At 33.6% G+C, this 16,316-nt stretch overlaps 6 protein-coding genes and 1 long non-coding RNA gene across 16 annotated transcripts; 4 read left to right on the forward strand and 3 right to left on the reverse strand.

Annotated features, from left to right (window-relative positions):
• Positions 1-395: 395 nt before the first annotated feature.
• On the forward strand, positions 396-1,094 carry LOC114878816 (LYR motif-containing protein 5A). 2 transcript variants are annotated; one of them, XM_029193045.2, is made up of 3 exons: positions 396-671; positions 756-819; positions 1,007-1,094. In XM_029193045.2, exons 1-2 carry the CDS (start codon positions 516-518, stop codon positions 792-794), a joined length of 195 nt encoding a protein of 64 aa, XP_029048878.1. In that variant the 5' UTR covers positions 396-515; the 3' UTR covers positions 795-819; positions 1,007-1,094. The 2 variants fall into 2 exon arrangements, with proteins under 2 accessions (XP_029048878.1, XP_029048877.1); XM_029193044.2 differs by lacking the exon at positions 1,007-1,094 and having other exon boundaries at positions 397-671; positions 756-886.
• Positions 835-1,707, forward strand: LOC114878815 (mitochondrial translation release factor in rescue). Its single transcript, XM_029193043.2, has one exon. It carries the CDS (start codon positions 835-837, stop codon positions 1,351-1,353), a length of 519 nt encoding a protein of 172 aa, XP_029048876.1. The 3' UTR covers positions 1,354-1,707.
• On the reverse strand, positions 1,639-9,417 carry LOC114878804 (protein chiffon). 4 transcript variants are annotated; one of them, XM_046287940.1, is made up of 8 exons: positions 9,128-9,417; positions 8,540-8,652; positions 6,578-6,820; positions 6,248-6,510; positions 6,009-6,174; positions 5,689-5,927; positions 5,262-5,599; positions 1,639-5,189 (listed from the first exon to the last, which is right to left on the reverse strand). In XM_046287940.1, the coding sequence occupies exons 1-8, from the start codon at positions 9,201-9,203 to the stop codon at positions 2,122-2,124; spliced, it is 4,506 nt and encodes a 1,501-aa protein (XP_046143896.1). In that variant the 5' UTR covers positions 9,204-9,417; the 3' UTR covers positions 1,639-2,121. The 4 variants fall into 4 exon arrangements, with proteins under 4 accessions (XP_046143896.1, XP_029048850.1, XP_046143897.1 ...); XM_029193017.2 differs by having other exon boundaries at positions 1,639-5,599; XM_046287941.1 differs by lacking the exons at positions 8,540-8,652; positions 9,128-9,417 and adding an exon at positions 7,127-7,678 and having other exon boundaries at positions 1,639-5,599.
• LOC123988329 lies at positions 7,827-8,623 on the forward strand. The gene is made up of 2 exons (XR_006829915.1): positions 7,827-8,045; positions 8,328-8,623. It is a non-coding gene; the product is annotated as an uncharacterized LOC123988329 (long non-coding RNA).
• Positions 8,859-12,677, forward strand: LOC114878811 (probable E3 ubiquitin-protein ligase bre1). Of its 6 annotated transcripts, none has more exons than XM_029193033.2 (4): positions 8,859-9,039; positions 10,087-10,557; positions 10,634-10,774; positions 10,854-11,357. In XM_029193033.2, exons 2-4 carry the CDS (start codon positions 10,114-10,116, stop codon positions 11,142-11,144), a joined length of 876 nt encoding a protein of 291 aa, XP_029048866.2. In that variant the 5' UTR covers positions 8,859-9,039; positions 10,087-10,113; the 3' UTR covers positions 11,145-11,357. The 6 variants fall into 6 exon arrangements, with proteins under 6 accessions (XP_029048866.2, XP_029048863.2, XP_029048864.2 ...); XM_029193030.2 differs by lacking the exon at positions 8,859-9,039 and adding an exon at positions 9,516-9,658; XM_029193031.2 differs by lacking the exon at positions 8,859-9,039 and adding an exon at positions 9,666-9,824.
• Positions 11,601-14,544, reverse strand: LOC114878810. Its single transcript, XM_029193029.2, has 5 exons — positions 14,138-14,544; positions 13,492-13,959; positions 13,214-13,416; positions 13,000-13,139; positions 11,601-12,926 (listed from the first exon to the last, which is right to left on the reverse strand). The coding sequence occupies exons 2-5, from the start codon at positions 13,854-13,856 to the stop codon at positions 12,027-12,029; spliced, it is 1,608 nt and encodes a 535-aa protein (XP_029048862.2). The 5' UTR covers positions 13,857-13,959; positions 14,138-14,544; the 3' UTR covers positions 11,601-12,026.
• Positions 14,545-14,801: 257 nt separating this feature from the next.
• Positions 14,802-15,876, reverse strand: LOC114878812 (mitochondrial assembly of ribosomal large subunit protein 1). Its single transcript, XM_029193037.2, has 3 exons — positions 15,492-15,876; positions 15,152-15,412; positions 14,802-15,074 (listed from the first exon to the last, which is right to left on the reverse strand). The coding sequence occupies exons 1-3, from the start codon at positions 15,814-15,816 to the stop codon at positions 14,872-14,874; spliced, it is 789 nt and encodes a 262-aa protein (XP_029048870.2). The 5' UTR covers positions 15,817-15,876; the 3' UTR covers positions 14,802-14,871.
• Positions 15,877-16,316: the final 440 nt, after the last annotated feature.

Here is a 16,316-nt window from a genome sequence, read left to right on the forward strand (position 1 = left end):
TTACGGCTTTGTTTTCCAGTAATTAACGTTTAAAAATTCGAGTAAAAAGCGCCTGAAACCTGCAACCCGCCCAGCACCGACGACTGAACGTCAGGTAAGCAGGGGTCGGTACAGTCATAACCAAGAATCGTGCTATTCTGTTTCGCGGTACTGTAGCATTCGGTTTCGATTCTTGGTTATGACTGTACCGACCCCTGCTGACCTGACGTTCAGTCGTCGGTGCTGGGCGGGTTGCAGGTTTCAGGCGCTTTTTACTCGAATTTTTAAACGTTAATTACTGGAAAACAAAGCCGTAAACGCTATTTCGTTATTCTTGATTTTCGTCTTATTTTGATCCCTAGAATCACCCTTTAAAATTTTGTCCACCTGTTGTCGAACACCCTGTATAGTATCAGTAAGAGCAGGGCGCTAGTAGCGACAGGTTAGGATATTCAGTTTCCAATCATTTATTTGGGTAATGTAAATTACATAATAAACTTTAAGAACGTATTTTAATTTCGTTATAAAAGTACAAAATGAGACAAGCAATTTTGAGATTATACAAAGACTTATTACGCTACAGTCACAATGTAAAATACACAGACCCATTATATTTTCGATACAGAATTCGTAAAGGTTTTAAAGAAAATAAAGATATTACTGATCAAAAACAAATTGAATTTCTATTACAGGTAAAAATAAAAAACTTGTAAATATTATTAAATTGTAATCTATTAAATTTAACCTAAAATTTGTCTACAATTTTTTTTTTTCAGAAAGGACAGAAACTACTTCAAGAACAACGAGTGGTATAAGTACTTTTCTGTACTTGAATTGTATGTATGTGATCTCATAATGTTTACCACAACGTTAAAGTTATCACCAAATATAAAATATTTTCAACATTCTCTTTGGCAGATTTTTTTCAATAAAAATCATTTGTCATTCTGTTGTCAAAATACTAGTTTCATCAGTGCTTTAAGTACTAATAGTCAAATTCGATACAAATCTTATAAACGTTTTTTAGACTATTCCAAGGTACCTAAGCTTGAAGAACATGACTTGAAAGAACAATTTGTAAGAGGAAGCGGACCTGGTGGTCAAGCAACTAACAAAACATGTAATGCTGTAGTTTTAAAACATATACCCACAGGATTAACTGTGAAATGCCATGAGACTAGAAGTTGTTCAGAAAATAGAAAAATTGCTAGAGAACTATTATTAACAAAATTGGATAATCTGATTAACAAGGAGGAATCTCTTGAAAGTCAAGAACAGAAATTACAAAAAAGAGATTCTCTGAAGAGGAGACAAAAACAGAAGAAACTCGCTAGTTTAAAGGAAGAGTTTGAAAAACGTGAAAACATCAAGTAACATTATTAAAATAACATATTAAAAAAAAAAAAACTTTTACTTCAAGTATCACATAATATATATTTTCAAATAATATTTAAATTAAATGTGGTATTATTTAGCACCATCTTTGTGAAACATGGGTCGGGAGTGTGTACAATACCTTCTTCATTTTTTTTAATGGAAAATTCATATCTTTAATAGTCATCTCTTTTTTGAAATCATAAAAGGCTTACATACATTATTTTTCTTTGAAATAAAGTATTTAGTAGGTGTACTCCCTGCGAGGGAATTCAATACATAATGTTACATTCAATGATGTATTTTGTAACAGAGAAAATAATCGTTATGCTACAATAAAGCTTTTTCATACAGCCTTGCATGTATTCCACGATATGTTCTTAACGAATGAAAAAGTAGTTTTATACGTACTTATTTGGCACGTATACGGAGTAAAGTAAAATTAAAGGAAAGGAAAGCACTTTATAAACGCAGAATTACACGCATACCAAAGATTTCTCGTTCAAGTATGCAAAGGCTGTATGGTAAAGAATGTACAACGTTCTGAACAGAATCATTATCAGAAACAGACATTAAGGAAAATTATTAATAAAACTCTATCAATGGTGCCGATAATGTTAAATACTATTCTACATACACAAATAATATTTTATACACAATGTACAGTCGACGAACGATATAGATTAAATTTCAACAAAGAGATCTCATAAAAAAAAAGCGTATCTCGATTTTGAAAGTTAATCTATAACAGAAAGTTTATCGAGGATTTCAGCTATTTTTCAACCACCTACCGAACTGACCACGGCTGGTCTTCAAACGTTTTTTCGGTGGTTGAGCGTTTGATCTCGAAGAACTGGAACTTCTTAACCGTCTGTTACTCGCGATCGTTACCGATAAAATACTGTGGTCCGTTTCGACTTGATCGTCGATCTTCATCATTCTAACAACCGGCTGAAATTCAATACTCGACCGTCTTTGTTTCAGCTCCGAACTCGTTATTATCGTAGGACTAACTCGGCTGGATAACGTACACTCGACGTCGGAATCCCTGGCTTCCGACGACACGGTATCTGTTTGCCGTTTCACGCTTTTCAGACTCTGTTTTTTACACGTAATACTTAAATAAGAATCTTTTTTACAGTTCTCATCGTCGAACACCGCGCCCGAAGACACATTGTTCTTTTTCGCGCGCTTCTTCGGGTAAATCCGTTTCCGCGACGTAACTCTACCCTTTTTGTACACGTTATTGCGATGCACGATCTCTGTATCGGAGATTTCCGAATGATTCTTCGGCTGACGTTTCCTTGGTAACTCGTCCTTTCTGCATAAAATTTCATGTTTCTCGAGGTCCACGCGAGACTCGCAAGTTTCGGAGGATGTATTGTCACGCTGTCGCTTCTTTATAGCCGCTTTTGATATAAAGCGTCGCTCGGATATGGAATTAACATCCTTTCGAAACACATTCTCATGATTCTCGTCGTTCCCCGGATCGTTCTCCGATATCTCTATAACCTCAGGCAGATCTTTTCTGAACGTGTAATTTTCGTTTAGCACGAAATCCCTGTCGGTCTCGTTACAAATATCAGACGCAATCGAATCTATACGAGCTTCCGCGTTTATATGTAAAACAGAGTTATCAAGTATCTCTATACTTTGATCTTTCTTCTCGTTCGGTTCGTTAACAGAGGTGGTGTACATTTCGAATAAACATCCATCGGTTTTTCTTTCGTCAAAACTTAAGATCTGTTCAGCATCTTGCCCTATACTTCCGACCGATCTGACTATTCTCGTATCAGCTTCTTCCGTCAATCCGTTCGAGCTGTTCGTCGTGACCTGCACGTTACAATTTTTCTGATTCTCCTCGCTACCTTTTCCCAATAAATTTCTCCTCTCGCAGTTCGCGTAAGCTAGAGGTTTACTTTGAAGCTTTTTCTTCATTTTATTACCAGGCCATCCTGTTCTGTTTTTCCTCTTTTTCCTTCGTTTCAACGGTGATTCGACGTTGCCTTCGCCGCACTCGGAACTCGCGCACGACGAGTTTTCTAAACAATTAGCAATCTCGTGACAAGTGTCCAGTAATTCAAGCAAATTCGGAGGTGGTCCCTTGGGAATGGTTGCCTCGCTGGGATTCAATTCCATCTGTGTACCGTCCGGCTCGAACGAGTCAGCCAATTCCAAATGATCGTCGTTTGCATTCAGCATCTCGTCGATGGTCTTCACCATTTCCTTCAATTCCTCGTCTATGTCTGATTTCAATTCAACCTTTTGATCCGGTTTAGAAGCGTTCGTCTGTAGCCTAACAGTAGGCTGACACTCTTCCATCGTGCACGAATTCGGAGGGCGATGTTGCTGTTCTCTTTTCCTAATTATGGTCGACATGATGGCTAACGTGGATGCATGGCAACGGGGGCTTTTCCTTGGTGATCGTCCGATACAACCCGCGCTTCGTCCTCGTCCTTTTTTCTTGTTCTCGTTTCTGCTTTGATTTTTCAATAAAATTTCGTGAAAATTTTCGATCTCGTACGGTAGAAGAAACGGCTTTTGCGTGTCTCCTTCGCTAAAGTAATGCCAAAATTCAGCACCATTGTCCTGCCGTTGGTACGTTTGATACCATGGCTCGGATTTTGGTATAGCCTCAAAGGAGAATTGCATTTTTTCAACCTCTGGCGAGGGTTTGGACGGATACACTTTCTCCACATCTTTCTGTACCGTTTCCGTATTAATTCCATCTTCGATCTTCTCCGTTTGTTCTAGCGCCGAAGATTCCTTAATACCGGTCAAAGGTGCCTGATACCTTAATCTACTTCCAGGGGTTTCGAATTTGTAGTAATCAACGTTGTCTTTGATAAGAGCCTCGGCCTGCGTTCGTCTTCTCTTCCTAGCTCGACCCAAGTTCACGGAATCTTGGGAATCCTCCTCAACGGTTTCCGATTTTATAAAAGAACTAGAGTCGAGGGACGAACTAGGGCATATCGAGTTTCCAGTACCGTTGCATTCACTTTCGGTATCTCTCGGCAAAAAACTGCTCTGATCTCCGTCGCTTATCTCACTCGAATCGTCCCGTTTAAGTTCGCCGAACATAAAAGACTCCGCTTCGTCGCTTAACAACGACAATTCGGATTTTCTTACACGCTTAAATCGTACAACTACTGGTTTTTCACTAGATGGCACTTCCTTCTTTTCCTCGCTATTCCCCTCTTTCTGTACAGTACATTGGGAATTGTTATTCGACAATACACTTGACCTTAATTTACTTCCTAAAACTTCCACTTTATAATAAGCACGATTATCCTCGATCAGACGTTCCTCGACGGACAATCTGTGCCGTCCCCTGGTACTCCTACCGCCTCTTCTGACTGTTTTCAAATATCTCGGTTTATCATCCTTCGTTTCGTTCTTCTCTGTATCGTTCAACGCTTTGTCAATCTTCTGTTCCTCCTTTATGGTGTGACCATTACAAATAATACTCTTCCCATTGATCTCACACGTTTCCGACAATTTTTTCGTACCGGATTCAGTATTCTCAAGCTGTACCTTGTAATTTAATTCTTTCGAAGTTTCACTCCTACACACCCTGCAAGACTCAAAACCATTGTGATCATTTGTACTTAAAGTATTTGCACTACAATTATTTTTTATACTTCCATTTATATGCTCGTAATTCCTGTTCTTTATCGGACTTCGTTCTTGTTTGATGCATTCCGTATTCCCGACACTGTCCTCTTCACCACCGCAGGTAACTACCGCCCTTTGTATAACCTGATTACCCGGATCCTTCCGTTTATTACACACAATATTACAATTCCTTTCGTCGTTACACTTCTCATCCAATTCAGCTGTAAACGTTTTTATCTTGTACTCATTGTGCTTCGATTCTTTCAATTCGTCTTCTTGCGCAAAGTTGTCACCTGGCTCGTCCTCCTCGATCCATATTGTTCCCTTTGCTCGTTTCTTAATAGTAAAACCTTCGAATTTGTCGTAAAACTTTTCCGCCTTGTCGACCTCGTGCCAGGGGCTACCTTTCGACCTCAATAAATGTCCACTTTCGTGTTTCGCGCGGGTACGTAAATTATGAGGCGAGCTTAGCTTCAAATTGAGATTCCTACGATTTCCATTACACTGGCCCATCTTTACATCTTCTACATCAAAATCTCCTAAACTTTTCGAGTTTCTAGTAACTTTTCCTTCTGGCAGTACTGAATCATGAAGATTACGATCTCCATTGGAAAACAAATTGCAGTCTTTTCTGCCAAAATAAAAAAGAAAAAGGTACATTTATTATTTAACGTTTGAAGAAAATGAACGACATCAGTAAATACAATGTATTTTACGTACTCTATATCTTTTGTTCTATTTAGCTTTAAAAACGCTTCTACGTTGGCTCCTGCGTTAATTAACGTATCCAAGGACAAGAAATTGTCATCATTTTGAACGAAGCTTAGATGTTGATCGCTTTGTACATGTTTTGATAAATCTCGATAACTAATACGGCAGATTTCACAATAACCGGACACTAGTTGTTCTGTTCTACGTGTACGAGCAGTTGTACGTGGCCGCCGAGTCATTTCTTTATCCTGTTTATAATACAACGCATTATCGTACGTTTAATATCAATAAAACTTTATGAAACATATGAAATGTAAGTTTCACGTTACCTCCTCTCGGTTGATACGCTGAATACCTTCCCTATTTTCTTTTACTTCTTTTCGTAATTTTTCCAGCTTTTCTCGTCTTTTCGTATTGAAAGGACACGAGCCTGGATCCCCGTGAAAATTCAGTGTTGGCCACACGGGTAGTTCAACGAACACAGGTCTAGTATTCCTACATAAAGAGGAATAATTACACAATTGTATAACTTAATATAATTATACAGATTAGATATCGAATAACATACCTTTGAAAGGATTCAAATTTTAAATAAGGACCCTTAAGATGCCTGACCTTCAATTCTTTAGTCGAACTTTGCTGATTTGAGCGCTTTAATCGTTTTAAGTGATTAGTATCTTCGATAGACGCATAGATTTTGTCAAGCCAAACCTGAAGTTTGTCAATTGCCCAAATAGGAATTCCCCAACTTTGGGCGTTGTAAAGCGGATCCACGGAACACTGTTGTGGCTGTGTCAGAGCACGTTCCAACATTGCATCCACTCGCGATTTCTGTAAAATGTTATATTTGAAATAACGTGTTCATTGAAACGACGATTTATCCAAACATAGTACTTACAGATCTTTGGGTAGTTTGACCCCGTATATTGGTTGTATTAGACAAGGGGCACTCGGGACTAAAAAATGGTGTCGGAGGAGTTGGCATGGGGGTTGGAGTTTCTAAACTCCTCAGCGAGGGAGGTCCCCCGCTGCCTCCACTGGCACAACCCCATTTATGTTTTTCAAAATTTATGTAACCACTTTTATCTACCCTGTCGCTAATTACCAGGTGAACGCTTCGTACTAAAAATAATTCTATTACCTAGAAAAAAGAAAATGAATCATATTTAGACACACTTTTATCTAGATGTTAGATGAATTTCCAATTACCATAGTAGTAAAGGTCTATGGAATATCTAAAAATGAAATGATTACCTTGGTGAAATGAAGCGTAGCAAAGAAATAAAGGGAGAAAATGAAAATGAAGGAAACAACAACAAGATGAGCAGAGAACAAAAGCTGCCAAGTCTTTGATCATTTAACTGAGAAGAATAAGATTGGAGGCTGCACCAAGGAAATACCATTGAGTGTAGACGCTCGGTGATAAGTGATCCGTTAACGGACTTACAAACACACGTTTACATCGCGGTATGCTGACGTCAAAGAATTTCGTTTTCTTCTTAAGCGCAACGAAACGCGCTATCAAACGAATTTCCAGAAATGCTCGCCATCCGTACGTAGATGGAAATCTTCATGTAGTTGACAATGGTTGCCGCATTGTTACACACCGTTCTAATAATACGTTAGAAACCGCAAAACCAGGACAATAACGAAGCACGTGGGATCAAACGAAACGAAACGATTTTTAAGTGTTTTGAACGAAATGTTCGTGTAAAAATGTAAATCCACGGAAACTAGAATAATCGATGAATTTACACTCGATTACTGCTGTCAAGCGGTCTCGAAACGCACGAAAGCTTCACAGAAAACAACTTCCTCGAACAATTCTGTTTATCAGTTTGCAATTTTCCAAATATTTTCCCATTCGCGTTTAGGACCGTTTTACTAGGGAATTCACGATAATATGTTTCTGGAGGTAAATTCATCGAGATATACGTTGAATGATGAAAGGAAAGGATCGAGGGAAAGCAAAAGAGCGCTGGGACGCGCAACGAGATCGTTACTCGCGGGGGAGAACTGTCACGCACAAAATGGCCATTCGCCGTTAACAGCTTGGCAGACGAGCCTGGAGGCGGCGCTTTACGTTCTTGCTCGCTCTCTTTCGCCGAATATTGCGACAAAGCGGATACTCTAGTCTCGTTGAATACGTGAAAATCGCTTTTTCCTGTATTTTCGCGTCCATACTTTTTGTTTTTTCAAACCACAACACAACAGTTGAAAGCGACGAATCTGCCCCACTTCGTCGTACTTCACGGATTACCCTAAAGATGGCGCGACGCGACCCGGTTTTTTTAGCGGTTGTTTGTCAACAGAAATATTTTACGATAATTTATACCTTCAAATTATATCATCTCTATCGTTGATTAGTAAGTACATGTAATTACAATATTATCTTTCGTTGCATCGAAAGCGAACGATGTAAAAATAGAATCATCTCTAATAACCTTATTGTGTCTCACTGCTGTTATCCTAGGCTAATTTCTGTCTCGATCTTGATTATAGATCTTATTGATATCGGATTAATAAATTTCATATTTACACAACTGTATCCAAGATGTATACTTTTCCGAAGATTTTCGAATCTATCCTTGAATTTTTTTTGTCACGATCGTACACAAGTTGACGTTAATACGATATACAAATGGTAGTTATAGGTGAGACAGGCGAGAAGCGAGACAGACGAAAGAAGCGTACAAAAGTAGGCAAGAAAGTGATGAACCACGAGAAAAATAGAGGGGAGAAGTACTGAAACAAGTTATGAATGGACTAAGTTATTATAATGAACCAACGATAGGAAAATTTTACAAGGATAAAATGTGAATGTTTGACCAATATTATCCAAGTACAATTAAACGCTTACCCCTCCCAAATCTTTGATTTTTGATTCTATTTTGGTTGTAGTAGCATGATTCTTTATATCCAAATAAAATGATTTTCCTTCCAATGGTTTCAAATCTTTCTGTGTGTGACCATCTGAAATGTCACAGAAATATATTAATGTTACTACGATTGATAGGGTGTAATTTTTAAATATTCCAAAAAAGAAAAATGTAACAGTTTGTGTAAATCAGAGAATAACAATATTTACAATTCTATTCATTCCATATATTTCGATGACACGATTACACGTTCGCGTCACTTCAGTGACGTCAGTGAAGAGGCAAAAAAAAATATAATGACAAAGAGTCGAAATAAAATAATGTTAAAAGAAATTAAACAACACAACATTTTATCGGTTAAATGTACAAAGTTATTGCACATATTGAAATTATCCTACGAGTACCAAAACGGTTATAATAACGTAACGGCGCGGAAAAGGGAGGGGAGATTTTCTACCTAAATACATGTTTTGTGAAGTAGGTAAGAGAAAACCGTTTACAGGTTATTTTCATACATTAGATATTAATCATTAGTTTCTATAGAATATATGTGCATATATTAAACATACGTGAATGCTTGCTTAATTTCTTTTCTCTCGGTGACTGCTTGTGTTCTTGATGCTGAATTTTGGACGGCGATACCATTCCTATGCTATACACCGCACAGACAGCAACGATATTTTTCTTTCACTGTATTTTAGTATGTTTAAAACACTTCCCATTCTCACAAATGTACCACATATCGTCACAGATATCTCTCTGCATATTCACCAATTAGATGCATTTGTTTAAGAAACCGTTATTAATTAAGAACAACTTTCATCTTGGTAAAACCACCCAAATTGCTCTCACTGTCTCGACAAACTGAAGTTGTTCACACCCTAGAATCGATGTTTCAAAAATATATAGAACATATTTGTAAGGGTAGGCACTACAAAAGAAAGAAATGTCCCTAGACTCGTCGAATTTTTTTTAAATAAATACCTTGGAAACTTGGAAATTTACACTACACTATCTGTTTACATCTATGAATTTGTTGAAATTATAATCAAATTATAATATTTATTTCACACAGTGTTACCATATGTTTGTTTATATACGTATGTATCTATTGTGATAGATCTTAAGTGAATACATCTAGTTGAATTGATATAGATCTGTAGCATTTTATGAAATGTGCTGCATATTTCATCATTACACAAGTACTTTCTGTTATAAAACAGGAAAATTACTCATTACATTAGCATAGCTTTGTTTTTAAAGTTGGTAAGGAAACACTGAAGTTTTTTTACCTTATTATTACATACAAGGTTTCATCTATTATCTGATTTAGATTTATTATTTCATATGATGCTCTTATCTAGCAGCTTATCTAAAATTCAATAAGAAACCAAGATAAATAATAGTATTTCATTTAACTGTTAGTAAAGATTATAGTTCTATAATTTTGTTGGAGGTATTCAAAGTATTATTTATGTGAACTTTAATTAAACTATTGAACTTCTTATTTAATTTACTGTTTTGTTAGAATAAATTTTGCATATAGTGCAAGAATATGGATACATTTCCTACGCAAAGGTACGAACCAAAGATTGAAAGTTTTGATACATGCATGATTGATGCTACAAATCAACAGCGAGAGATATCTCAAGCAGTAAGCAGACAAGTATCCTCTCAAGCAATTGAAGTTGAAAATCAAGAAAATCATGAGACTTCAAATTTACATCAACATCAACAACAACAACAACAACAACAACAACAACAACAGCAGCAGCAGCAACAAAATCAACAGGATCAGCCTAATGAAATGTCACAGATACAATCAAATACTCAACAAAGTATGACTCTAACTCCAATTCGATTACCAGCCATTCTTGATGGAGAATTCTTTACAGTAATTAGAGTAGAAGATACTAATGTAACAGTCCGCTGTTTACAGTGCCAAAAGCACTTAAATGGAAATTTAAAATCTACAGGAAACTTTTTAAGTCATATTAAAGTAAGATGTATTTGCTTTTGAAGCATTTTAATGTTAACATAATTATTTTGTGTTCATTAATTAAAGTATTCTGCAGAGAGTACATCCTTTTATGGTTGAGAAAATTAAGTGTAAGTCAAATCAAAGAAAACCTGCCATGGTGTACATTGATTTATCAGCTGCTAAATATCCAAAAATAGTAAGAACAAAAAGAGGATATAGGAAATGTTATAAGACAGTAAGTGCACTATTTATGATCTTAATTTTTAAAAAACAGATGTAATTTTATTCTAATCTAAACATTAATATTTATCTAGGATGAATGTCAACTAGGAAATGAAGAAACTTTTGATCAGTCTAATGAATGGACTGAATCTCCATTAAATCATAAACATAAGTCAGACATTGAATCTCCTGATCTCTTGAAAATATCACATAATAATTCATTTGTAGTGGAAGATGAATTTGATGCAATTGGACGAAATGTTGCTGCAAAACTTAGAAATATGAGATTAGACCAAAGAATTATAGCTGAAAAGTTATTAAATGATATCTTGTTTGAAGCACAATTAGGAAATCTTCATAGAGATTCTAATATACATGTGTGAGAATTACATTCTCTTAACTAAAGAAGACATATGTGTGTAAGTAAGCAATGTGAATATAACTGAATAGGTGTATGATAAGGCTCATGTTATTTACCAAATCAAATTTATTAATACATCTCTATTAATGTTATTATATCACTTTAATCATAGTGATTTTAAAGTGTTTTTAAAATTAAGAAGTCAGATATAAATAATGTGATATATTTTACATATATATTTTTTAGTTTATATTCTGTATATCGTACGTAAGTCATTTTTAATAAATTCCTACTCAAAATTATCTTCAGAGATGAAAACATAGATAAAAAGATAAACATATTTTAATACTTGTAAGTATTTAAATAAGTATTTACAAATATTTCAGTATGTATATACATTACATACTGTAATATGTATATTTATATAATATATATATATATATATGTATATAATACTGTAAATATTATATAAGTATAAAATTTATAAATAAGGAAGAATGCTGCCGAATATAGTTATTGTTGGAACATTTTCTATAAATATTTAATACAAATAGCTACCTGTAATATATAACATTGTATGAAAAATACATTTTTAATATTAAGATTTAATAATTAATATCAGTCCTTAATGTTTCATTTAACATTTAAAAATTGTAATTATAATTTGTCATTACACGAATTATTTTATTTCTTATTACCGTGCAATAAGAGTAATAATTAGTCTTATTACCATGTAATATTTCTCTATTATATCTACTTTTACTTTCTATATAACATGATAATGAAAACAATTCATATAAATATGCAAAAAAATAGTATCAATACATGATACAGAAACAGATTAAAGCATTTGTATAATCACAACTCAATGAACTTATTACCACGAAAAAATTTTATGCGTTTGTCAACTGGTATATACCCTATGTTTCTTTGGTTTTAATAAAGTACAGTAAATAATGGTTGATGAAATACATAGCGACATACTTCCGAAAATTACGTAAAATATATAAGTATACCAAAATCCATCCCAGTCTGCATTGAAATACCAAGTTAATGTCAGACACGTGTTTTGTACTAATACAAAGATATAATATGGCAATACCCATTTGTCTGCATATTTAAATTTGATTCTATATTCAATTAAACTAATTATATAAACTAATCCCAACCACAAATTAACGAAAAAGGTAATAATGTCATAATATTTTACATAATAAAAGAGATATATCAACATTACAATATAATGTACACCAAGAACAATGGCTAAGTATAATGGATAAAATTCATTAAATACAGCAATAGCGAGTATGCGGGCTAGAATGAAAAAGAACCACCATAGAAAGCATAAAAATTTGCCAACAGGATCATCTTCTTCTAAACCTTTTTTCGAATATCTTCGTTGCGGAACTCTTAAATTTTGTGTGCTATCTTTGTCAGTGATTTCTGTACCAGACAATGATTTAATAAATGTTTCAGATTCCTGATGTTCTGTAACTGTACAAATAGAGTCTGGTCTTGGTGGAGCTGGTACATCTGGTACAAGCAAAGGTGCAACTGTAGTAATTCCACGTAAAGGAGTCGGAGGTGGTATAATTTGTACATTTTTTGGTGGTAAAGGAGGTGTTACAGACACTTGACGATCTAAAGGAACGTGAGAACCTGATTGTTCTATTTCTTCATTTTCAAGTTTTATAGATTCATTTTGATTTTCAGAATCTTGTATTGCTTCATTTACATGCGCAGTAGTTTCTTCTTTTACATTGCATGATTTTAGAGGAGTCTTTTCTTCAAGATCACAAATTTCCTATTTATTATAAGAGTTAAATTAATATTTAAACAAATAACATATAATCATATAATGTCTTATACTCAAGTACCTGAACACAATATTTTTTTAACCACATTGCCCATGGTAATTTTCTACCATTAATGCGTTGACTTTCAAATCTTTGAAAAGAGGTAGTTTGAACAGCAAGTATCACAACAGACATAAGAATAGAAATCACCTTTACAACAACTGTAAAAACGTTTTTGGTATTTTTATATTTATAGTTCAATTACAATTAAGTTCTGTGTAACATGATAAAGTACCTGATTGATGACTTTGGTGGAGAGATCCTTCACGAAAAAGCAAATGTATTTGAAAAATAGCTTGAGGAGCAGCTTGAAACCATGCTTGTAAAAAAAAATATAATTCTATAGCTGCAGGAGCAGCTGCTAGGTTTAGAGTCTTTGTTCTCTCTGTCCCTGTTAAAATAATAGCATCTATACATAGTACCATGAGTCCTGCGTACCTAATAAAGAATTACAAATCATATTAATAATGATTTTTAACATTAGAGTTAATTCTAAGCATTAAGTAATAATACCTGTAAAGAGAGAAGAAAACAAAACCAATCAGCTGACAAAATTGAAGGCAAAACCAACCAAATATGCCCTTTGTCAATTTATCATCATCTGTCATCCACCAATCTGGTCTTGAAACAGTTAACATAAAGTATGCAATTGCAGGTGCATACATGAAACCAATAGTACAATATCCCCATACTGGATTATTTTCTCTAAAATGTTGCTCGGCAACTACTAAGTCAGCAGAGAAATGAATTATATATATCATACAAGAGATTAATGTTGGGATCAAGAAAACCAGATAAATCTGTTCAGTTGATTTCAAAGGAATTTGTAAAAAACGAGTTGATTTTTTTTCACAAACTGAATCTAAATTGTTTGCCATCTTTTGAGACTAGACAAATTTTGTCTATCTTTTCATTTTTCTTTCTTTTATCTTTTTCAATAATAATACTGTCTAAAATATCCTGAAATTATCTCGTAATTGCCTGAAAAATAAAATTTTTGTATCAAAATATATATTAAGTTCAAAGGATAACTTTTCTTAATATTTTTTTTGTTTTTTTTTTATTGGAAAAACATAGACGGAAATTTATATTCAAATATAAATATTTAAATATTTAAACGAATTAAATAAATTATTTATTACAAACTTAAATACATTACCTAAATAGTGTTGAAAACTAATCGTCCTTTCATTCACAAGAAAATTAAATAATTTTTTAAAAGAATTCTTTATCACTGGATCATATTATTCTAAATTACTGTACGAAGAATTACTTTTTATCAGATAAATCACGAATAAAATGCAAAACTGTTGACACAAATGATCTAAAAATGGTAAGGATAAATTATCCTTATCACGTTCTATTTAATACACGATATCAAAAGTTAGATATAAACCAAATTCCATGAAGAAAGAATAAGTACGTATGTATTCGAATGATTAGTCAGCGTTTGAAATGAAATTGATAATTCGATAAGATTCCATTTTGCTTGTCAGTGATAAAGCGTCTTCCGATATGGACGCTGCCTCAGTGGCGAATGCTTCAGCAAGTGCGTTAAATACAAATGAAGTAAAAAACATGGGTGGGAGGGAGGTGTTTATCCGTAGGAATATTAATTATGAAATCAATTGTATATCAATTTGATATCATTATATAATAACCTGTGGTTTAATACTCATTTTATTATCATTTAAGATATTTATAGTTTATTAAGTAAACAAAGTTTTGTTTTTGTAATACTTCTAACACTTACAGAATGCTATTATTTTGATAAGAATCATTAAAATATAAAACAAATAATTCTACAAAGTTAAAAACACTCATTCATGTGTTACTATTTATTTAGTTTTTTACAATAAAATGGTACTATAATGTATAATGTTTACATAATTGTTATGAACTTTGAACTTGTACAGCTTCATTTTGTTCATCATTTTCAAGAGGTTCCAAATCAGACAGGAATGCATTGTATTGTTCCATAATATTTTCAGATGCGCTTTTACACTTATCATCATAATCAGGACCAACTGACCACAGTGTTTCTAAATCATATAATGGTCTAGCAGATTTAGAAAAAATATGCAATGCAATATTTCCTAAACAATGGAAGCAATAAATGATAACATTATTTTAAAAACAGCATTAATATTATGAGATATAATAAGAAACATACCTAGATCTAAGGCTATCCAATGATTTGAATCTTTTCCTTCAATCTTTGGTATCAAATCTGTCTTATGTCTTTTTAATTTATATACTTTACGAACAAATTCAACAAGTGCATGCATATGCTTATTTGATCTACCTGTAACTACAACCATATAATCAACATATGATAATTCAGGAGGTACCAAAGCCACAAAGATATTTTTAGCATTTTCCTTTTGTAGTAATAATACAAGATCCTCTATTTCAAATACTCCAATTCTGCCACCTATAAGTTCATTAATATCTTGTTAAATATTATACATAATTGTTTTCCAATACAATAACATCAACATGTCTTAACTTACGTTCTAAATTGATACCCTCATAAGGATCATGATCTTCCTTCTCAATTCTTAAGTCTTCTAAATTAATTGTTTCTTGTGCTTCACTAACGTCGTAGATAATTTCTGCATTTTTGTCTTCAAAAACTTCATGAGTGATATTAATTGAACCGGATAGGTTATGCGACTGGTTTTGATCATCATGCTTAATACATTTTTGGTTATTCGTTGAAAAATTCTTAACTTGTTTTAATAAAGAATACGTTATAATTTTATTTGTACGTGGTTTAGAATATTCACATAATAACTTCTTTGATCGCGATAAAGTTTGTATTAGACGCATTCGCATGGTGCAGCAGTATGTAGGAAACAAGGTTATGTTTATATTGATTGGCAACAAATACGTACAATTCATACATAACCTATATTTATATTACATAAAGTTGGCAACAATGAATTAATCCTTAATAATTACAATGCAGAAAGGGTTAAGAATAAGGTTTTATATAATTTAAAAGATCAATTTATTAAATTGTACAAGAAGCATACATTAATAAAATGCTCTCTGTACTAGAAATATTTGCATTAAGTGTGAAGTTGTTGGAGTAACAATGTGCAGCCTGATGTGGTTGGTGTTATTTCTAGTGCTGAAATGTTATAAAATTAATATATAAAAATCTTTGTATTGAAACTGTTGAAGTGTTTGCAATTTTTATGATTCATAATATACTTACAGAGATTGTGAATTAAGATTCACTTAGACCTCGCACGCATCTTCCTCCTTTTACGCTTTAGCCTACGCATCCTCTTTTTTCGCCACTGAAAGTTTAAAGTAACCTTAATTAATTT

This window comes from Osmia bicornis, chromosome 11 (genome assembly GCF_907164935.1).
Source record: "Osmia bicornis bicornis chromosome 11, iOsmBic2.1, whole genome shotgun sequence".
Lineage (NCBI taxonomy): Eukaryota > Metazoa > Arthropoda > Insecta > Hymenoptera > Megachilidae > Osmia > Osmia bicornis.

Bases quoted from the DNA above. Each gene is read 5' to 3' on its own strand.
- LOC114878816 (XM_029193045.2), top strand. From the start codon at position 516: ATGAGACAAGCAATTTTGAGATTATACAAAGACTTATTACGCTACAGT. The intron at 672-755 runs GTAAAAATAAAA...TTTTTTTTTCAG, and splicing joins AAATTGAATTTCTATTACAG to AAAGGACAGAAACTACTTCA.
- LOC114878815 (XM_029193043.2), top strand. From the start codon at position 835: ATGTTTACCACAACGTTAAAGTTATCACCAAATATAAAATATTTTCAA.
- LOC114878804 (XM_029193017.2), bottom strand. From the start codon at position 9,203: ATGGTATCGCCGTCCAAAATTCAGCATCAAGAACACAAGCAGTCACCG. The intron at 6,511-6,577 runs GTAAGTACTATG...AACATTTTACAG, and splicing joins GTCAAACTACCCAAAGATCT to AAATCGCGAGTGGATGCAAT. The intron at 5,600-5,688 runs GTACGTAAAATA...TTATTTTGGCAG, and splicing joins AATAGAACAAAAGATATAGA to AAAAGACTGCAATTTGTTTT.
- LOC114878811 (XM_029193033.2), top strand. From the start codon at position 10,114: ATGGATACATTTCCTACGCAAAGGTACGAACCAAAGATTGAAAGTTTT. The intron at 10,558-10,633 runs GTAAGATGTATT...AGTATTCTGCAG, and splicing joins ACTTTTTAAGTCATATTAAA to AGAGTACATCCTTTTATGGT. The intron at 10,775-10,853 runs GTAAGTGCACTA...ATATTTATCTAG, and splicing joins ATAGGAAATGTTATAAGACA to GATGAATGTCAACTAGGAAA.
- LOC114878810 (XM_029193029.2), bottom strand. From the start codon at position 13,856: ATGGCAAACAATTTAGATTCAGTTTGTGAAAAAAAATCAACTCGTTTT. The intron at 13,417-13,491 runs GTATTATTACTT...ATTCTTTATTAG, and splicing joins GTTTTCTTCTCTCTTTACAG to GTACGCAGGACTCATGGTAC. The intron at 13,140-13,213 runs GTACTTTATCAT...ACGTTTTTACAG, and splicing joins CCACCAAAGTCATCAATCAG to TTGTTGTAAAGGTGATTTCT.
- LOC114878812 (XM_029193037.2), bottom strand. From the start codon at position 15,816: ATGCGAATGCGTCTAATACAAACTTTATCGCGATCAAAGAAGTTATTA. The intron at 15,413-15,491 runs GTAAGTTAAGAC...ATGAACTTATAG, and splicing joins TGAGGGTATCAATTTAGAAC to GTGGCAGAATTGGAGTATTT. The intron at 15,075-15,151 runs GTATGTTTCTTA...TCCATTGTTTAG, and splicing joins TTGGATAGCCTTAGATCTAG to GAAATATTGCATTGCATATT.